Here is an 18,617-nt window from a genome sequence, read left to right as displayed (position 1 = left end):
CCATTCTCAAAAACAAAACATTGCTTAACAAAATACTTCAGACTGCCACTGAACATTTCCTGCAAACTGTAGATAAACAAGAGGTTTATCTGTTTTCAAGTCTTTTCTTTATCTTTCTGATCCCTGTTTCATGGACACTGCAGAGGTGCCCGCCAGTGTGCTGTGACCTTTCAACTCTGTGTTAGTTTTTTTTTTAAGTGCTGTAGTAGGCAACTCAGAAACAACCATTCAAAATTTAAATGTCTCATTCTTATTATTGTAGAAGAAATATATACTGTTTAATTTTCAACACAGTAATATATATATATTATTTTTACCATGCTGATGTTTATATATTGGTATTCACATGTATATATTCATATTCATATATTAAACCACTATATTTTTACATTGGTTACATAAGTGCATTTATGCTGGACGTGCACAGAGAAATAGGAACACATTCTATTTCAGACCCTGTTTCATGTTACGCGGCCGGTGTGAAAGCCTCCATAAGATGTACAGTATTCTAAACAACTAATGTTACACTGTGACATGATGCGCTTGGCGAGTTCTACGTACTCGATGAACGTGCTGTTTACACAACCAGACGAATGTCCCCTGCACACGTGAAGGATGTACCTCGCCTCGCGGGACCGGACGAGCGTCCCCTGCGCACGTGAAGGATGTACCTCGCCTCGCGGGACCGGACGAGCGTCCCCTGCGCACGTGAAGGATGTACCTCGCCTCGCGGGACCGGACGAGCTTCCCCTGCGCACGTGAAGGATGTACCTCGCCTCGCGGGACCGGACGAGCGTCCCCTGCGCACGTGAAGGATGTAACTCGCCTCGCGGGACCGGACGAGCGTCCCCTGCGCACGTGAAGGATGTACCTCGCCTCGCGGGACCGGACGAGCGTCCCCTGCGCACGTGAAGGATGTACCTCGCCTCGCGGGACCGGACGAGCGTCCCCTGCGCACGTGAAGGATGTACCTCGCCTCGCGGGACCGGACGAGCGTCCCCTGCGCACGTGAAGGATGTAACTCGCCTCGCGGGACCGGACGAGCGTCCCCTGCGCACGTGAAGGATGTACCTCGCCTCGCGGGACCGGACGAGCGTCCCCTGCGCACGTGAAGGATGTAATTCGCCTCGCAGGACTGGACACTCTTCCTGCAGTGATTTAGAGGACAGATCTCAAACCCCAGTGCACTAGAGCAGACATTTTGAACAGAGCTTACAGGTGTGTCATTTAAACATTTGTAGCAAAATGTGGGGACACGTCACGCTATATTTTTCAGAACCCCGCTACTTTTTAAAGCTGCAGAGAAGCCGTCACACATCCCATCTGTCAGACACTTGATCAGCACATTGTGTACCGGCCTTTACTGCCAAGCATTCCAAATACTCTACTTGTACCTCCTTGTTTTTTTTCATTTTTATGCAAAGGAAAAGTGATTCAATTTAAGCCTGGAATGGCAAAATCAGGGGGTGTATATAATATTTTCTGAGCTCTTCTTGTTCATAATTTAGTAATTCCTACATGCAGCGCTCCAGATAAGTTTTGGGGTGATTGAGTGATTTAATTTAGACACTCTTACCCCATTTACACTAGCCACCTTTAATCTGATTCTGAGGCGGCTTAGGTCTTTTTCTTGTAGTGTAAACTCAGCCCCAGGTCTAGCTCAGGTCCAGCCATCCTAAAAGCATCCTGCTGCTGAGAAGGCCCTGCGATGGCTTTGGTCTGTTTTTTGGTGTACTGTGATCGCAGCCGTCCGTGAGACGGCTCACGTTTGCCACGTACACTCGTGTGCAACGCCCCCATTGTCAGCGTCAAGCAGGCACAGACCACAGCAACAGGAAACTGGGATTGTTACAGAATATCTCTGAGAGAGACAGAGGCAGAGGATTCCAAACAGACTTTTACATTTGTATTCCTGATTGATCGCCTTGCTGTAGCAACATAAAGGATCCAGACTCTCTCCAAACACAGACTGTTGTATTTATTATATAGATGCACTATTCAGATGGATTGGCAGTGTTTATGCTTTAATGTTATTGAGCTGGCAGGGCGGCCAGGGTTTACCCCACAAGCAGGGAAGCCAGACTTGCACTGTGTTTATTCACTGACATCATGAGTGCCTGTCTGTCCATACACTTGTCCCTCTGCGTGTTGCACTTGTGCTTACATCTGGAAAGCTGCTTATGAAACGTGGTGTTAACATTAGCCTATTAGACTATGCTGTGTTACAGTGCACATTGAAAAAGGATTTTGCGTTGTGTGTTTTCCAGCCTGAAGATGGCGCTGTGGAAGAAAGTGCAGTGCTTGCCGACTGAAACCTTGAACAGCCTGTACCCCCCCACCTTCCCCATCGAGGTGCGGCACTACCTGGCCAGCTGGCTGGAGGAGCAACCATGGTATGTATTGGGGGGGGGGATTTCGAGTGATTTAGAGCTTGAGTGCTCAAGCTTTAAAAGTTTCAAGTACTCAACCTAATGCCAGACAATATTATTCTACATATGCTCCACAAAAACGACCACGTTAACACTAGAACCACCGTGGTTATACTCATACCTAAAACCACCGCCGGCAGTCATTATGACGGTACATTTTAAACAACATCAATATTAAAATGAAAGACAACTATCCCATACAACTCCAAAGTGTTATTCAAGCACATGATATCAAACATCTGCACAGCTGAAACGCCGAATTTAAATGAACAATTAAACATAAGAGGGGTTATTTTCTAACTTACCACATATAAAGCACTACTTCAAAAAATGAAAAACTATAATAAAATAAACATTTCAAAAGAAACTAGTGTGTAAACAGGTATGTGTACATAAACTGTGAAAATGAAAGTGACATGTGTTAGCTCTTGCGTGTGTTACTCGGTGCAGCACTGAATCCAGGTTGAGCTGCTGCAGCCTGCAGCTTTGCAGTTTTATGATCGAAATGTTCAAGATAAAATCTCTCCTACTAATATTTTCTCCGGTGCATTCCTTGTACAAAACAAAGGAATTGATGACTGCCAGGTCCAGTAGTGATAACAATACGATTGTGTGTGTGTGTGTGTGTGTGTGTGTGTGTGTGTGTGTCTATATATATATATAAAAGAATATTGTAGTTTATATTCAAAATAAAAACCATGTATTAAAGTCAGTAAAAATTACAGCTTTGTTGCTAGGTAGGCTGGCTTATAACTTCCTTATTTTCGTGATCCTGCTTTTCAAATGCCTTTGGGGTATTTATTTAGGAAAAGTCATCAACCATATAACTTTCAGACACGCAGAGTAATTTCAATTTGAAAACCCTAACTGTCAAAATGACTTCCGGGGCCAGTGTTGAGGTGGTATACGTGAATAAAATATTGTAACCCCTGGTCTTGAGGCTCAAAGACGGGGACGGGATTCAGGCGCTAACAAAACTACTTTATTAATTAAACAGGGTCCATGTTTGGGTCAGGACCACACCACAAATATAATAAATCCTTCCTCCTGTCTCTATCCTAAAAACTAGCTCACTTTCTCGCTCGCTCTATTCGACACACACACACACAGGCTCTGGCTCTATCAGTCCCCTCACACACAGAGAAGAGAGAGGACCACTACTCTCATGGGGGTGCAGAGCAAGGGCGTCTAGATGACATGGTCTCCACCCAAGAGTGGCTCACACACACACACACACACACACACACACACACAACCGAAACTAGTGGTATGGCCCCACCCCGGAACAATACAGATAATGTGAATGCACAGGACCAGATGAAACAAAAAAGTGTGCCAGCCTGAACTGACCGGGTCGCTACAATATATTGAACTTACATTCATGGAGAGATATTATTTAATTTTTTTTCGAGTACTCAAGTAATAAATTAGTGCTTGAGTAATTATAATTATTTCGAGTATTCAAGTACTGTAACCCACCCCTAGTATGTATGTATCCCACATGCATTCACACACAGGCCTGCTACCCCACATGCATTCACACAGCCAGGCCTGCTACCCCACATGCATTCACACACAGACCTGCTACCCCACATGCATTCACACAGGCCTGCTACCCCACATGCATTCACACAGCCAGGCCTGCTACCCCACATGCATTCACACACAGACCTGCTACCCCACATGCATTCACACAGACCTGCTACCCCACATGCATTCACACACAGACCTGCTACCCCACATGCATTCACACACAGACCTGCTACCCCACATGCATTCACACACAGACCTGCTACCCCACATGCATTCACACACAGACCTGCTACCCCACATGCATTCACACACAGACCTGCTACCCCACATGCATTCACACAGCCAGGCCTGCTACCCCACATGCATTCACACAGCCAGGCCTGCTACCCCACATGCATTCACACACAGACCTGCTACCCCACATGCATTCACACACAGACCTGCTACCCCACATGCATTCACACACAGGCCTGCTACCCCACATGCATTCACACACAGACCTGCTACCCCACATGCATTCACACACAGACCTGCTACCCCACATGCATTCACACACAGACCTGCTACCCCACATGTATTCACACACAGACCTGCTACCCCACATGCATTCACACACAGACCTGCTACCCCACATGCATTCACACACAGACCTGCTACCCCACATGCATTCACACACAGACCTGCTACCCCACATGCATTCACACACAGACCTGCTACCCCACATGCATTCACACACAGACCTGCTACCCCACATGCATTCACACAGCCAGACCTGCTACCCCACATGCATTCACACAGCCAGGCCTGCTACCCCACATGCATTCACACAGCCAGGCCTGCTACCCCACATGCATTCACACACAGGTCTGCTACCCCACATGCATTCACACACAGACCTGCTACCCGACATGCATTCACACACAGACCTGCTACCCCACATGCATTCACACACAGACCTGCTACCCCACATGCATTCACACACAGACCTGCTACCTGACATGCATTCACACACAGACCTGCTACCCCACATGCATTCACACACAGACCTGTTACCCCACATGCATTCACACACAGACCTGCTACCTCACATGCATTCACACACAGACCTGCTAACCCACATGCATTCACACACAGACCTGCTACCCCACATGCATTCACACACAGGCCTGCTACCCCACATGCATTCACACACAGACCTGCTACCCCACATGCATTCACACAGCCAGACCTGCTACCCCACATGCATTCACACAGCCAGGCCTGCTACCCCACATGCATTCACACAGCCAGGCCTGCTACCCCACATGCATTCACACACAGACCTGCTACCCCACATGCATTCACACAGACCTGCTACCCCACATGCATTCACACAGCCAGACCTGCTACCCCACATGCATTCACACAGCCAGGCCTGCTACCCCACATGCATTCACACACAGGCCTGCTACCCCACATGCATTCACACACAGGCCTGCTACCCCACATGCATTCACACACAGGCCTGCTACCCCACATGCATTCACACACAGACCTGCTACCCCACATGCATTCACACACAGACCTGCTACCCCACATGCATTCACACAGCCAGACCTGCTACCCCACATGCATTCACACAGCCAGGCCTGCTACCCCACATGCATTCACACACAGACCTGCTACCCCACATGCATTCACACACAGGTCTGCTACCCCACATGCATTCACACACAGGCCTGCTACCCCACATGCATTCACACAGCCAGGCCTGCTACCCCACATGCATTCACACACAGGCCTGCTACCCCACATGCATTCACACACAGGTCTGCTACCCCACATGCATTCACACACAGACCTGCTACCCGACATGCATTCACACACAGACCTGCTACCCCACATGCATTCACACACAGACCTGCTACCCCACATGCATTCACACACAGACCTGCTACCCGACATGCATTCACACACAGACCTGCTACCCCACATGCATTCACACACAGACCTGTTACCCCACATGCATTCACACACAGACCTGCTACCCCACATGCATTCACACAGCCAGACCTGCTACCCCACATGCATTCACACACAGGCCTGCTACCCTACATGCATTCACACACAGACCTGCTACCCCACATGCATTCACACACAGACCTGCTACCCCACATGCATTCACACAAAGGTCTGCTACCCCACATGCATTCACACACAGGTCTGCTACCCCACATGCATTCACACACAGGCCTGCTACCCCACATGCATTCACACACAGACCTGCTACCCGACATGCATTCACACACAGACCTGCTACCCCACATGCATTCACACACAGACCTGTTACCCCACATGCATTCACACACAGACCTGCTACCCCACATGCATTCACACAGCCAGACCTGCTACCCCACATGCATTCACACACAGGCCTGCTACCCTACATGCATTCACACACAGACCTGCTACCCCACATGCATTCACACACAGACCTGCTACCCCACATGCATTCACACAAAGGTCTGCTACCCCACATGCATTCACACACAGGTCTGCTACCCCACATGCATTCACACAGCCAGGCCTGCTACCCCACATTCATTCACACACAGACCTGCTCCCCCACATGCAATCACACAGCCAGGCCTGCTACCCCACATGCATTCACACAGCCAGGCCTGCTACCCCACATGCATTCACACACAGACCTGCTACCCCACATGCATTCACACACAGGTCTGCTACCCCACATGCATTCACACACAGACCTGCTACCCCACATGCATTCACACACAGACCTGCTACCCCACATGCATTCACACACAGACCTGCTACCCCACATGCATTCACACACAGACCTGCTACCCCACATGCATTCACACACAGACCTGCTACCCCACATGCATTCACACACAGGCCTGCTACCCCACATGCATTCACACACAGGCCTGCTACCCCACATGCATTCACACACAGGCATGCTACCCCACATGCAATCACACACAGACCTGCTACCCCACATGCATTCACACACAGACCTGCTACCCCACATGCATTCACACACAGACCTGCTACCCCACATGCATTCACACACAGACCTGCTACCCCACATGCATTCACACACAGACCTGCTACCCCACATGCATTCACACACAGACCTGCTACCCCACATGCATTCACACACAGACCTGCTATCCCACATGCATTCACACACAGACCTGCTACCCCACATGCATTCACACACAGACCTGCTACCCCACATGCATTCACACAGCCAGACCTGCTACCCCACATGCATTCACACAGCCAGGCCTGCTACCCCACATGCATTCACACAGCCAGGCCTGCTACCCCACATGCATTCACACACAGGTCTGCTACCCCACATACATTCACACACAGACCTGCTAACCGACATGCATTCACACACAGACCTGCTACCCCACATGCATTCACACACAGACCTGCTACCCCACATGCATTCACACACAGACCTGCTACCCGACATGCATTCACACACAGACCTGCTACCCCACATGCATTCACACACAGACCTGTTACCCCACATGCATTCACACACAGACCTGCTACCCCACATGCATTCACACACAGACCTGCTACCCCACATGCATTCACACACAGGCCTGCTACCCCACATGTATTCACACACAGACCTGCTACCCCACATGCATTCACACACAGACCTGCTGCGCCACATGCATTCACACAGCCAGGCCTGCTACCCCACATGCATTCACACACAGACCTGCTACCCCACATGCATTCACACACAGACCTGCTACCCCACATGCATTCACACACAGACCTGCTACCCCACATGTATTCACACACAGACCTGCTACCCCACATGCATTCACACACAGACCTGCTGCGCCACATGCATTCACACAGCCAGGCCTGCTACCCCACATGCATTCACACACAGACCTGCTACCCCACATGCAATCACACAGCCAGGCCTGCTACCCCACATGCATTCACACAGCCAGGCCTGCTACCCCACATGCATTCACACACAGACCTGCTACCCCACATGCATTCACACACAGACCTGCTACCCCACATGCATTCACACACAGACCTGCTACCCCACATGCATTCACACACAGACCTGCTACCCCACATGCATTCACACACAGACCTGCTACCCCACATGCATTCACACAGCCAGACCTGCTACCCCACATGCATTCACACAGCCAGGCCTGCTACCCCACATGCATTCACACAGCCAGGCCTGCTACCCCACATGCATTCACACACAGGTCTGCTACCCCACATGCATTCACACACAGGCCTACTACCCTACATGCATTCACACACAGACCTGCTACCCCACATGCATTCACACACAGGTCTGCTACCCCACATGCATTCACACACAGGTCTGCTACCCCACATGCATTCACACACAGACCTGCTACCCCACATGCATTCACACAAAGGTCTGCTACCCCACATGCATTCACACACAGGTCTGCTACCCCACATGCAATCACACAGCCAGGCCTGCTACCCCACATGCATTCACACAGCCAGGCCTGCTACCCCACATGCATTCACACAGCCAGGCCTGCTACCCCACATGCATTCACACAAAGGTCTGCTACCCCATATGCATTCACACACAGACCTGCTACCCCACATGCATTCACACACAGACCTGCTACCCCACATGCATTCACACACAGACCTGCTACCCCACATGCATTCACACACAGGTCTGCTACCCCACATGCATTCACACACAGACCTGCTACCCCACATGCATTCACACACAGACCTGCTGCGCCACATGCATTCACACAGCCAGGCCTGCTACCCCACATGCATTCACACACAGACCTGCTACCCCACATGCAATCACACAGCCAGGCCTGCTACCCCACATGCATTCACACAGCCAGGCCTGCTTCCCCACATGCATTCACACACAGGTCTGCTACCCCACATGCATTCACACACAGGTCTGCTACCCCACATGCATTCACACACAGGTCTGCTACCCCACATGCATTCACACACAGACCTGCTACCCCACATGCATTCACACACAGACCTGCTACCCCACATGCATTCACACAGCCAGGCCTGGGAATCATTGCTGGGATTGCGATCTGCTGGGATCTCAGATAGCTCAGCCGCAGCAGCAGGGCCAGGCCTGGCCAGTACTTCTTGGTTTGTGATCTAATAGTGGGGGTGGTTCCTTTCTGTGTTTGTAAATGCTCTGTTAGGAAGCTGTGTGTTGAGAGCACATTTGGCAGAGGTCAGAGATGATATTATCTTAACACTTGCCCGAGTGGAAATGCCCGAATGGCTGCAATGACTTTTTCTACTGATCCCTCTCTCTCTCCCCTCTGACTCATATCCTGCCACAGCACTTCATATCCAGGCATCTGGACTCTGTCTCAGCCGGCGGCAGGGATATACTGCTGTACGGAATCCACTGGACTTCTAGACAGTGGCCCTAAGCCCCAATTACTGTATTATTAAAACGATCGCTGTGCCTCCCTAGAAAGCGTGATGCCCCCGGGTGAGAACCTCTGATGTACAGAGTATGTCTTTGTTTTATTAAAGATTTGAAATGCGCTGTTGATCGTGGTAGGAAATTGACAGGAATTGCGTTATCTCAATGTGCCGATGCTTTCATCTCCGATTAATAACTGCATTCTGATCTTGTCAATACACATTTTTGGCGTCATTGCCTGGGCTTCACAGCTCCGCTATACAAATCCTGCACACTGTGCATGTACAGCACTGCCCTGTGAAGACCCGACTGTCACAGCTGTTTATAAATGTAGACTCTAATAGTTTTATGTTTTATATAGTGCTTTTATGAAGATTCCTTCACATTGATCAACATTTAAATGGTATTGTGACAAGGTACTCGAGTCACATGTGTGGGTAACCGCATTGCAAGACAGAGAGACATGGGAGTTGGTGTTGAAACGCGGGCACAAGCGTTCAGGATTTATTAAACACAAAACAGAAAGTAAACAAAGGGGTCATGTGACGTTACCAGCGATGGTAACACACAGAGGACACATACAGCAAGCTGTACAAAAGGCAAAATAAAACACAGTACAAAAACTACAAATAAAAGGTGCCACACAGGGCGAGCGTTAGCCTTACTGAACGAGGCGTCCCAGGAACCTCCTACACCTGACTGAGGACCAGCACAGCCAATCACTCGCTGCCCTGCCTCTCAACCAAACCTAGCAGACAGCAAGTCTCAATCGAGCGCCTGTCTGTAAACAATCATTTGATCAATCATAACAACTCCAAAAAGCACACAAAACAAACCCGTTTCCACATATAAATTACACCAACACTAATTCCCCCCTGTGCAGGGTGCCCTGCTACAGGTAGGTTTTAAAGAAAACAGTAAAGAAATGAAAAAGGAAAGAATGTACCCTTGGCTTACATGCTGAATACAGTAATGACATGTCCTTTCTCTTGAAGTGTAGATTGCTCCTCACGCCCGTTTCCTGCTGGCAGTTTGTGTGAAGAAGATGGACAGGCATCGATTTGCATGATTCGTACTACAATAGGTCATCTTTGAATTAGTGTTATCTTTGAATTAGTCAACCATGGTGTTTGTCTTCACTGAGAGAATAACACACTTGACAGTGGAGGAAGTTCAGAGTCAGTCAGTACTGAGATAGTTGTATCCCGGTCGATCCTGTACGTGATCGTTCTAATAGGGCTAATTTGCATTGAAAAAATCGGTTCTTGCTGTTGGGATCGTTAAAAACGGGTGTTTGTTATAAGAAGGGTTCATTATAGTGAAGTTAGCCAATATATAGAATTTATAATTGATGTAATCTTTTTTTATGAAACTTGGTAAGGATATTGTGTAGCATTGTTCCTTTGTTGTTGAGCATATTACAATGCAGTGGTATATGGAGTGGGTATTCATGAACTATCCAGGCATTGATGCTCATTTATACCTGGAGTCAGTGTCGCCCCTGTTGTGTATTGCAGTGTATTATTATTATTATTATTATTATTATTATTATTATTATTATTATTATTATTATTATTATTTGTTTATTTAGCAGACGCCTTTATCCAAGGCGACTTACAGAGACTAGGGTGTGTGAACTATGCATCAGCTGCAGAGTCATTTACAACAACGTCTCACCCGAAAGACGGAGCACAAGGAGGTTAAGTGACTTGCTCAGGGTCACACAATGAGTCAGTGGCTGAGGTGGGATCTGAACCGGGGACCTCCTGGTTGCTGTACCCTTGAGCAAGGTACTTTACCTAGATTGCTCTAGTAAAAACCCAACTGTATAAATGGGTAATTGTATGTAAAAATAATGTGGTATCTTGTAACAATTGTAAGTCGCCCTGGATAAGGACGTCTGCAAGAAATAAATAATAATAATAAATTCAGATGGATTGGCAGTGTTTATGCTTTAATGTTATTGAGCTGGCAGGGCGGCCAGGGTTTACCCCACAAGCAGGGAAGCCAGACTTGCACTGTGTTTATTCACTGACATCATAATAAATTAAATATATAAATAAATAAATAAAATCTATTTTATGTACTTACATTTCTTTCATCCACACAAATATATATAACCCTCCTTTATTTAGATCCATAATATTACGTACGGATTTACGGGGTGTTAAAATGTGGCTTTTTATTTTTACTGACTGTCCATAAATGTACAGACAGTGGGCAGCCTTGCCTAGGAGACCCTGCCACCTGAAGAAATGCCCCTCAGCTACAGTATGCATGTTAGGAAGACTTACATCAAACAGATTACTTCTCTGCCACTGCAATTCTAGGAGGCTGTGTGGTCCAGTGGTTAAAGAAAAGGGCTTGTAACCAAGAGGTCCCCTGTTCAAATCCCACCTCAGCCACTGACTCATTGTGTGACCCTGAGCAAGTCACTTAACCTCCTTGTGCTCCGTCTTTCGGGTGAGACGTAATTGTAAGTGACTCTGCAGCTGATGCACAGTTCACACACCCTAGTCTCTGTAAGTCGCCTTGGATAAAGGCGTCTGCTAAATAAACAAATAATAATAATTCACTAACCCCCTTCTCCCTTCCCTTACATGAATGTCCCATTATCATTCTCAAGACACACACGTGTGTAAATTGCAAATCTACAAACGGCTAAATGTCACTCTGGGGATATATCGCTACATCAAGGGACTGTTTGATTTAATCTGACTCTGTGTAAATGGCAGTTTTTTTTATGATGCACAGCATTGCAAAGTTGCTTGTGCTGTGGTAGTGAAACTTGGCAGCTACAGATCATGGAGGCTTTACTGTTTACTTTCAGTCCTTCGTATGCATCAACAACCTCAAACAGGACCTGTAATAAACATCAGCCAACCGTTGAGACGTCTTTGTACTAAAACAGTAAATCAAGCTGCTGATTGCTGGGTCTAACGAAACTTGCTGTAACTTATGTGCGGAACTTTGTGTTTGAACAAATAACAGGAAGTACCAGCATGTTACTTTCTGTGCCACTACCGCAGGTGTGAATAGACCGATTTGTAGTACTATTGCAAAGGAATTCAGTCTGCTAATCGATCATGAAGGATCGATCATTTCATCCCCATACGTGCTTCTACACCCATTCCGCTGTAACTGCCAGCCACAGACAGGTCTTTCCAGTCGGATGTTAATTTCAATAATTCCGTTATATGCATATTATTTTTATTTAGTTTGAGAGATACATTAAAGGCCACAGAAGCGCTAGTGACATTAAGAACATAAGAAAGTTTACAAACGAGAGGAGGCCATTCGGCCCATCTTGCTCGTTTAGTTGTTAGTAGCTTATTGATCCCAGAATCTCATCAAGCAGCTTCTTGAAGGATCCCAGGGTGTCAGCTTCAACAACATTACTGGGGAGTTGGTTCCAGAATTCTCTGTGTAAAAAAGTGCCTCCTATTTTCTGTTCTGAATGCCCCTTTATCTAATCTCCATTTGTGACCCCTGGTCCTTGTTTCTTTTTTCAGGTCAAAAAAAGTCCCCTGGGTCGAAATTGTCTGTACCTTTTAGGATTTTGAATGCTTGAATCAGATCACCACGTAGTCTTCTTTGTTAGAGACTGAATAGATTCAATTATTTTAGCCTGTCTGCATACGACATGCCTTTTAAACATGGGATAATTCTGGTTGCTCTTCTGGCACTCTTTCTAGAGCAGCAATATCCTTTTTGTAACGAGGTGACCAGAACTGAACACAATATTCTAGGTGAGGTCTTACTAATGCATTGTAAAGTTTTAACATTACTTCCCTTGATTTAAATTCAACACTTCTCACAATATATCTGAGCATCTTGTTGGCCTTTTTATAGCTTCCCCACATTGTCTAGATGAAGACATAGATGGAGTCAACATAAACTCCTAGGTCTTTTTCATAGTTCCCCTCTTCAATTTCAGTATCTCCCATATGATAATTATAATGCACATTTTTATTGCCTGCATGCAATACTTTACACTTTTCTCTATTAAATGTAATTTGCCATGCGTCTGCCCAGTTCTGAATGCTGTCTAGATCATTTTGAATGACCTTTGCTGCTGCAACAGTGTTTGCCACTCCTCCTATTTTAGTGTCGTCTGCAAATTTAACAAGTTTGCTTACTATACTAGAATCTAAATCATTAATGTAGATTAGGAATAGCAGAGGACCTAATACTGATCCCTGTGGTACACCACTGGTTTCCTCGCTCCATTTTGAGGTTTCTCCTCTAATTAGTACTTTCTGTTTTCTACATGTTAACCACTCCCTAATCCATGTGCATGCATTTACTTGAATCCCTACTGCGTTCAGTTTGAGAATTAATCTTTTATGCGGGACTTTGTCAAAAGCTTTCTGGAAATCTAAATAAACCATGTTATATGCTTTGCAATTATCCATTGTCAATGTTGCATCCTCAAAAAAGTCAAGCAGGTTAGTTAGACACGATCTCCCTTTCCTAAAACCATGCTGACTCTCTCCCAGGATATTGTTACCATATAGGTAATTTTCCATTTTGGATCTTATTATAGTTTCCATAATTTTACATATAAAAGAAGTCAGGCTTATTGGTCTGTAGTTACCTGGTTCGGTTTTGTCTCCCTTTTTGTGGATCGGTATTACGTTTGCAATTTTCCAGTCTGTCGGTACAACTCCTGTGTCAAGAGACTGTTACATGATCTTGGTTAGCGGTTTGCAAATAACTTCTTTCATTATTTAAAAGTCACAACTCGCTTTCACCAGCAAGGAAAGTGAAATCCCATTCATAACACTATGTAACACAATTTTTGTTCCTGGGTAGTAAGTGTTATTTCCTAATTGCTTATGCCTCAAAAGTATAGAAAATGGCTATTATTCCCCACAAACTTTGCTTTTGTGACCAGGAGTGATATTTTGAAATTTACCTATTTCCAATGAGAAAACGGGCGAATTTGTGTCTTTTCGTTCACATAAAGTCAGAAAAAAACAACATATGAATCCAAATTAACATGTATTTATACTAAAGTAATACAAAAATGACTACAAAAGATTTAGAAGTGAGTAGTTTTTCGAGATTTACGATTATACTTAAATCACTTTCACGAATCAGCCCCCAAATGTAGTCTCCCATCATGTTCTCGTTATACTGTCCTTCATTGACAGCTCATCCAGGAGCCTCAAAGCCGTGCTGCTCCATAATGGTAACAAGTACCCGTCTCTTCCCCTGGCTCACTCGGTGCACCTCAAAGAGGATTACAACAGCATCAAGACCTTGCTGGACGCCTTGAAGTATGATGAGTACGGCTGGGACCCCCGGAAGGTGCTGATGCCACCACGCACATCAAATTGGGCCTTATGAGACAATTTGTCAGAGCTCTAGATAAGGAGTCGGCAGCCTTCAAGTACCTTCAAGACTTCTTCCCTAAGCTGTCTGAGGCAAAGGTCAAAGCCGGTGTCTTCGTCGGACCACAGATAAAGAAGATCCTGGAGTGCAATGAATTCCCAAGAAGCTCACTAGTAAGGAGAAAGCGGCTTGGAACAGCTTTGTCGCAGTGGTTCGGGGCTTCCTGGGCAATCACAAGGCCGAAAACTATGTGGAGCTGGTTGAGACTCTGGTGAAGAACTACGGCACAATGGGCTGTAGGATGTCCCTCAAAGTCCATATCCTTGATGCTCATCTTGATAAATTCAAGGAGAACATGGGAGCGTACTCGGAGGAGCAAGGTGAGCGCTTCCACCAGGATATACTGGACTTTGAACGCCGCTACCAAGGACAGAATAATGAGAACATGATGGGAGACTACATTTGTGGGCTGATTCGTGAAAGTGATTTACAGTATAATAGTAAATCTCGAAAAACTACTCACTTCTAAATCTTTTGTAGTCATTTTTGTATTACTCTAGTATAAATACATGTTAATTTGGATTCATATGTTGTTTTTTTCTGACTTTATGTGAACGAAAAGACACAAATTTGCCCGTTTTCTCATTGGGAATAGGTAAATTTCAAAATATCACTGTCCTGGTCACAAAAGCAAAGTTTGTGGGGAATAATAGCCATTTTCTATACTTTTGAGGCATAAGCAATTAGGAAATAACACTTACTACCCAGGAACCAAAAAAAAAATAATATTTGTTACACGGTGTAATTTTTGTGGGTGTCGCCATCTCTCTGTTGATCAGCTCACCAGCTCTGAGAGTAGGAGAGTTCGTTGAGTCAGCGTTGAGACAACGCTGCGCGTCACTAGCTCTCAACGGTGAGTTTAAGAAAGATTTTGAGAGTTGTTGCTTCTCAGCGTTGAATTTAGGAACGTAGCCTAAGCTGCTTGTTACCATGGCAACTCACCACCCCAGGGAGTCCTTATGAAGGCGTTGCTATGGTAACCACAGCTTGGTGAGGCACATACTGTAGTTGGAATTTGTGCGATTTAAATTTGAAATAATGGTTTTACTTGAATCTGATATTATATGCGACCTGAGGAAAATCAGTTTTACAGTAAGATCCCAAGAAGAGAGACGTTCAGTTGTTAAGGACGCAGAATAGCACTGGAGAGTTTGAATAAAGACGGTAAACGAACGCGGCAAGGAGTCCGGAAAATGGCAGGCAGTGCTGTGAACAAACTATATCGTTTTCGATTGACAAGTTACAAGTCACGTGATCCTTACCGTGTGTCTCGAGATGGTGGCCAGGCAAGCCGTCACTTAAAGCGGTTTCAGACTTAAATAAAAGTTCAGTTTGCTTTTATGAGAAAAACGCTGAACACTTGTGTAGTTATTGGCTGTTGCAGTAGGCACGGCGACATTTCATTTTAGGTATGTTACTTTTACTGCATTAATTTGTGTGTAAATGTAACATGGTATCACAAATAAGATAATGAAAAAGAGCACCGGTCAGAGTTACTCACCCGAGCTGTAATGACACAGAGGTTGTTTATGATGCACGTCTTCACCTCTCTACCCCAGCCACAGATAAACTGGTTGCATAATTCCAGTCCTTGTAGCGTCTCAAATCTTCCAGGGTGTACTAATCATATAGTTTACTATGTCTGGTAAACAAACGCTTGGAAATAATTGCACGTCCTTGCTCAGAAATGGCATACGGATCCTGATTACCAATTATATGTATCTTTTCACTGTATCACACAAGCTCACCAACATGGCCGCCATCTCTGAAGAACGGTTGCTAGGTGATTAATGACGTCATTGAAAACTTTTGTTGGCCATGTTACCTTCTTTCACTAAAGTAAGGCAAAGTCTCATCTCTTTTAGTGGACGTACAACTTTCAATTTCTTGCCACGACATGACAAGCTGGCTTGATTGTTTTTAATGAATGATTTTGTGATATTGTATTTGTGTCTTTGTAGCGAATGTTCCACGCTTGTGTCACGTTTTGACTTGTAATACATGGTGATAACATGTTTAAACTGTAGGACACTACATTCATCTTTACAGTCACCGATAGAAAAAAACAATGTATCAGTTCTTTCAGAAAAGGGTGGTACGGAACTGTGTAGTAGCACGATAACTTACAAGATTGGGTAGCAAGGTAGATATTCAAATATCCTCCTTTTTACTGAGCCAAAAGGTTATATTTGATCCACCCACAAAGACAGCTATTGATTGCAATCACTGGACCATACCAGCATGTTTTCGCACCTGGAATGCTTGGCTGTAACCTGGTTAGATTTAGTTTTACAGTCGGAAGGTACAGAGTACAAATCAATATAGGTAATGATGAGTTTACAGAAATAAATAATAAAGGAAGAGCAGCCCCCAGGGCTTAAAGGAAGGAGCGCTGAAGAGCGAGGGAACTGAATCTGTTTAGAAATAAGAATTAGACAAGGGGATTGCAGTCTTTAACAGGAGAATTCAAAAATTTAAAAGGAGTTCGCAAAGTTAACCCTAGCCAATGCAACACCGAAACCAGGACCAGAGGACAACACAGTGGAGACACTTCTTTACACAGACTGTATGGAGTGGGTTATCTAGCCACATTGTCTATGCTGAATCACTGAGATCCTGACTTGAGTTTTCAATCAGCTACTAGGAACCGGACGAGTACTGATGGGTCAAAGGGCCTCCTCTTGTTGGTAAATGTTCTTCTGTTCTCATTGCAGGGATGACCTGGACCTGATGGACCCCACCACAGAAGGCAAGGCTCTGATCCTGCTGTCTCACATCATGAACCAGCTCCGGAGACTAGCAGAGCACAACCACAACATAGTGGAGAGAATGAGACTCCAGCACATTGCCACCAACATGGTACGAGACTCCAGCTAAAGCTTTCCTTACCTCTGTGTGCTGCTAACAGCTGAAAAGAAGGTGTGCATGGTCCTTGAAAGAGTGCTACCCAAGATGTGTTTAGGGAACTTCCAATCCCAGCACTGGAACAGCACATGTCTGAATGGTAGAGAATGGTACCCGGAACAGGGTTTGTGGAAACCGCTTGAATTGCAGTTCAGGTCGCATAGGGACTCCCCTGGTAAAGGCAAGCCTGCGTGGTGTGCAGGGTGAGTTACACAGGCAGGGGAGCGCAGGTTCCTGGCTGTGCGAAGACGCTGGTCTTCGCTAGGGATTCAAGGGAACATCTCATTGGCTGTGGGGCTCCAGTGGCTTAGGGAGGCAAAACCATAAAGGACTGTTTCTCCTCAATGGGGCAGTAGTGTGGCGTACTGGTTAGGGCTCTGGACTCTTGACTGGAGGGTCGTGGGTTCAGTCCCAGGTGGGGGACAATGCTGCTGTACCCTTGAGTAAGGTACTTTACCTAGCTTGCTCCAATAAAAACCCAACTGTATAAATGGGTAATTGTATGTAAAATGAATGGGATATCTTGTAACAATTGTAAGTCGCCCTGGATAAGGGCGTCTGCTAAGAAATAAATAATAATTATGTGCTACAGCGACCCCTACTTTACAGGCGCTTGGTGGCCTTTGTCGATTTCTTCTAAATTGGGGAGGAAATCGACTAGTTTTTTTGTCCCCATTTCCTGGCCTCCTGACTGGTCTCTCTGTGACAGTGTGGGAAAGCACTTGAAAAGGCAAATCGAATGCTTGGTTATAGAGTGTGGAATACAAATCCAGGGAGATTATAATGCACTGTTGAGACTGCACTGAGAGTACTGTGTTCCAGGCCCTGTCATACAGATACTCGGTGCCCTGGAGAGAGTCGAGTGTAGAGCAGCCAGGTAATCC

General features: G+C 45.9%; 1 protein-coding gene across 1 annotated transcript in view; it reads left to right on the top strand.

Moving 5' to 3' along the window:
* Positions 1 to 18,617, top strand: part of LOC117966963 (signal transducer and activator of transcription 5B-like) — a 52,918-nt gene that overhangs the window by 15,068 nt on the left and 19,233 nt on the right. The window contains exons 2-3 of the mRNA XM_034913937.2: positions 2,268 to 2,393; positions 17,544 to 17,688. Coding sequence (XP_034769828.2) covers positions 2,275 to 2,393; positions 17,544 to 17,688 — 264 coding nt within the window. The 5' untranslated portion in view covers positions 2,268 to 2,274. The remainder of the gene's footprint in view (positions 1 to 2,267; positions 2,394 to 17,543; positions 17,689 to 18,617) is intronic.

Source organism: Acipenser ruthenus, chromosome 42 (genome assembly GCF_902713425.1).
Source record: "Acipenser ruthenus chromosome 42, fAciRut3.2 maternal haplotype, whole genome shotgun sequence".
NCBI lineage: Eukaryota > Metazoa > Chordata > Actinopteri > Acipenseriformes > Acipenseridae > Acipenser > Acipenser ruthenus.
This window is presented reverse-complemented; position numbering and strand designations above follow the sequence as displayed.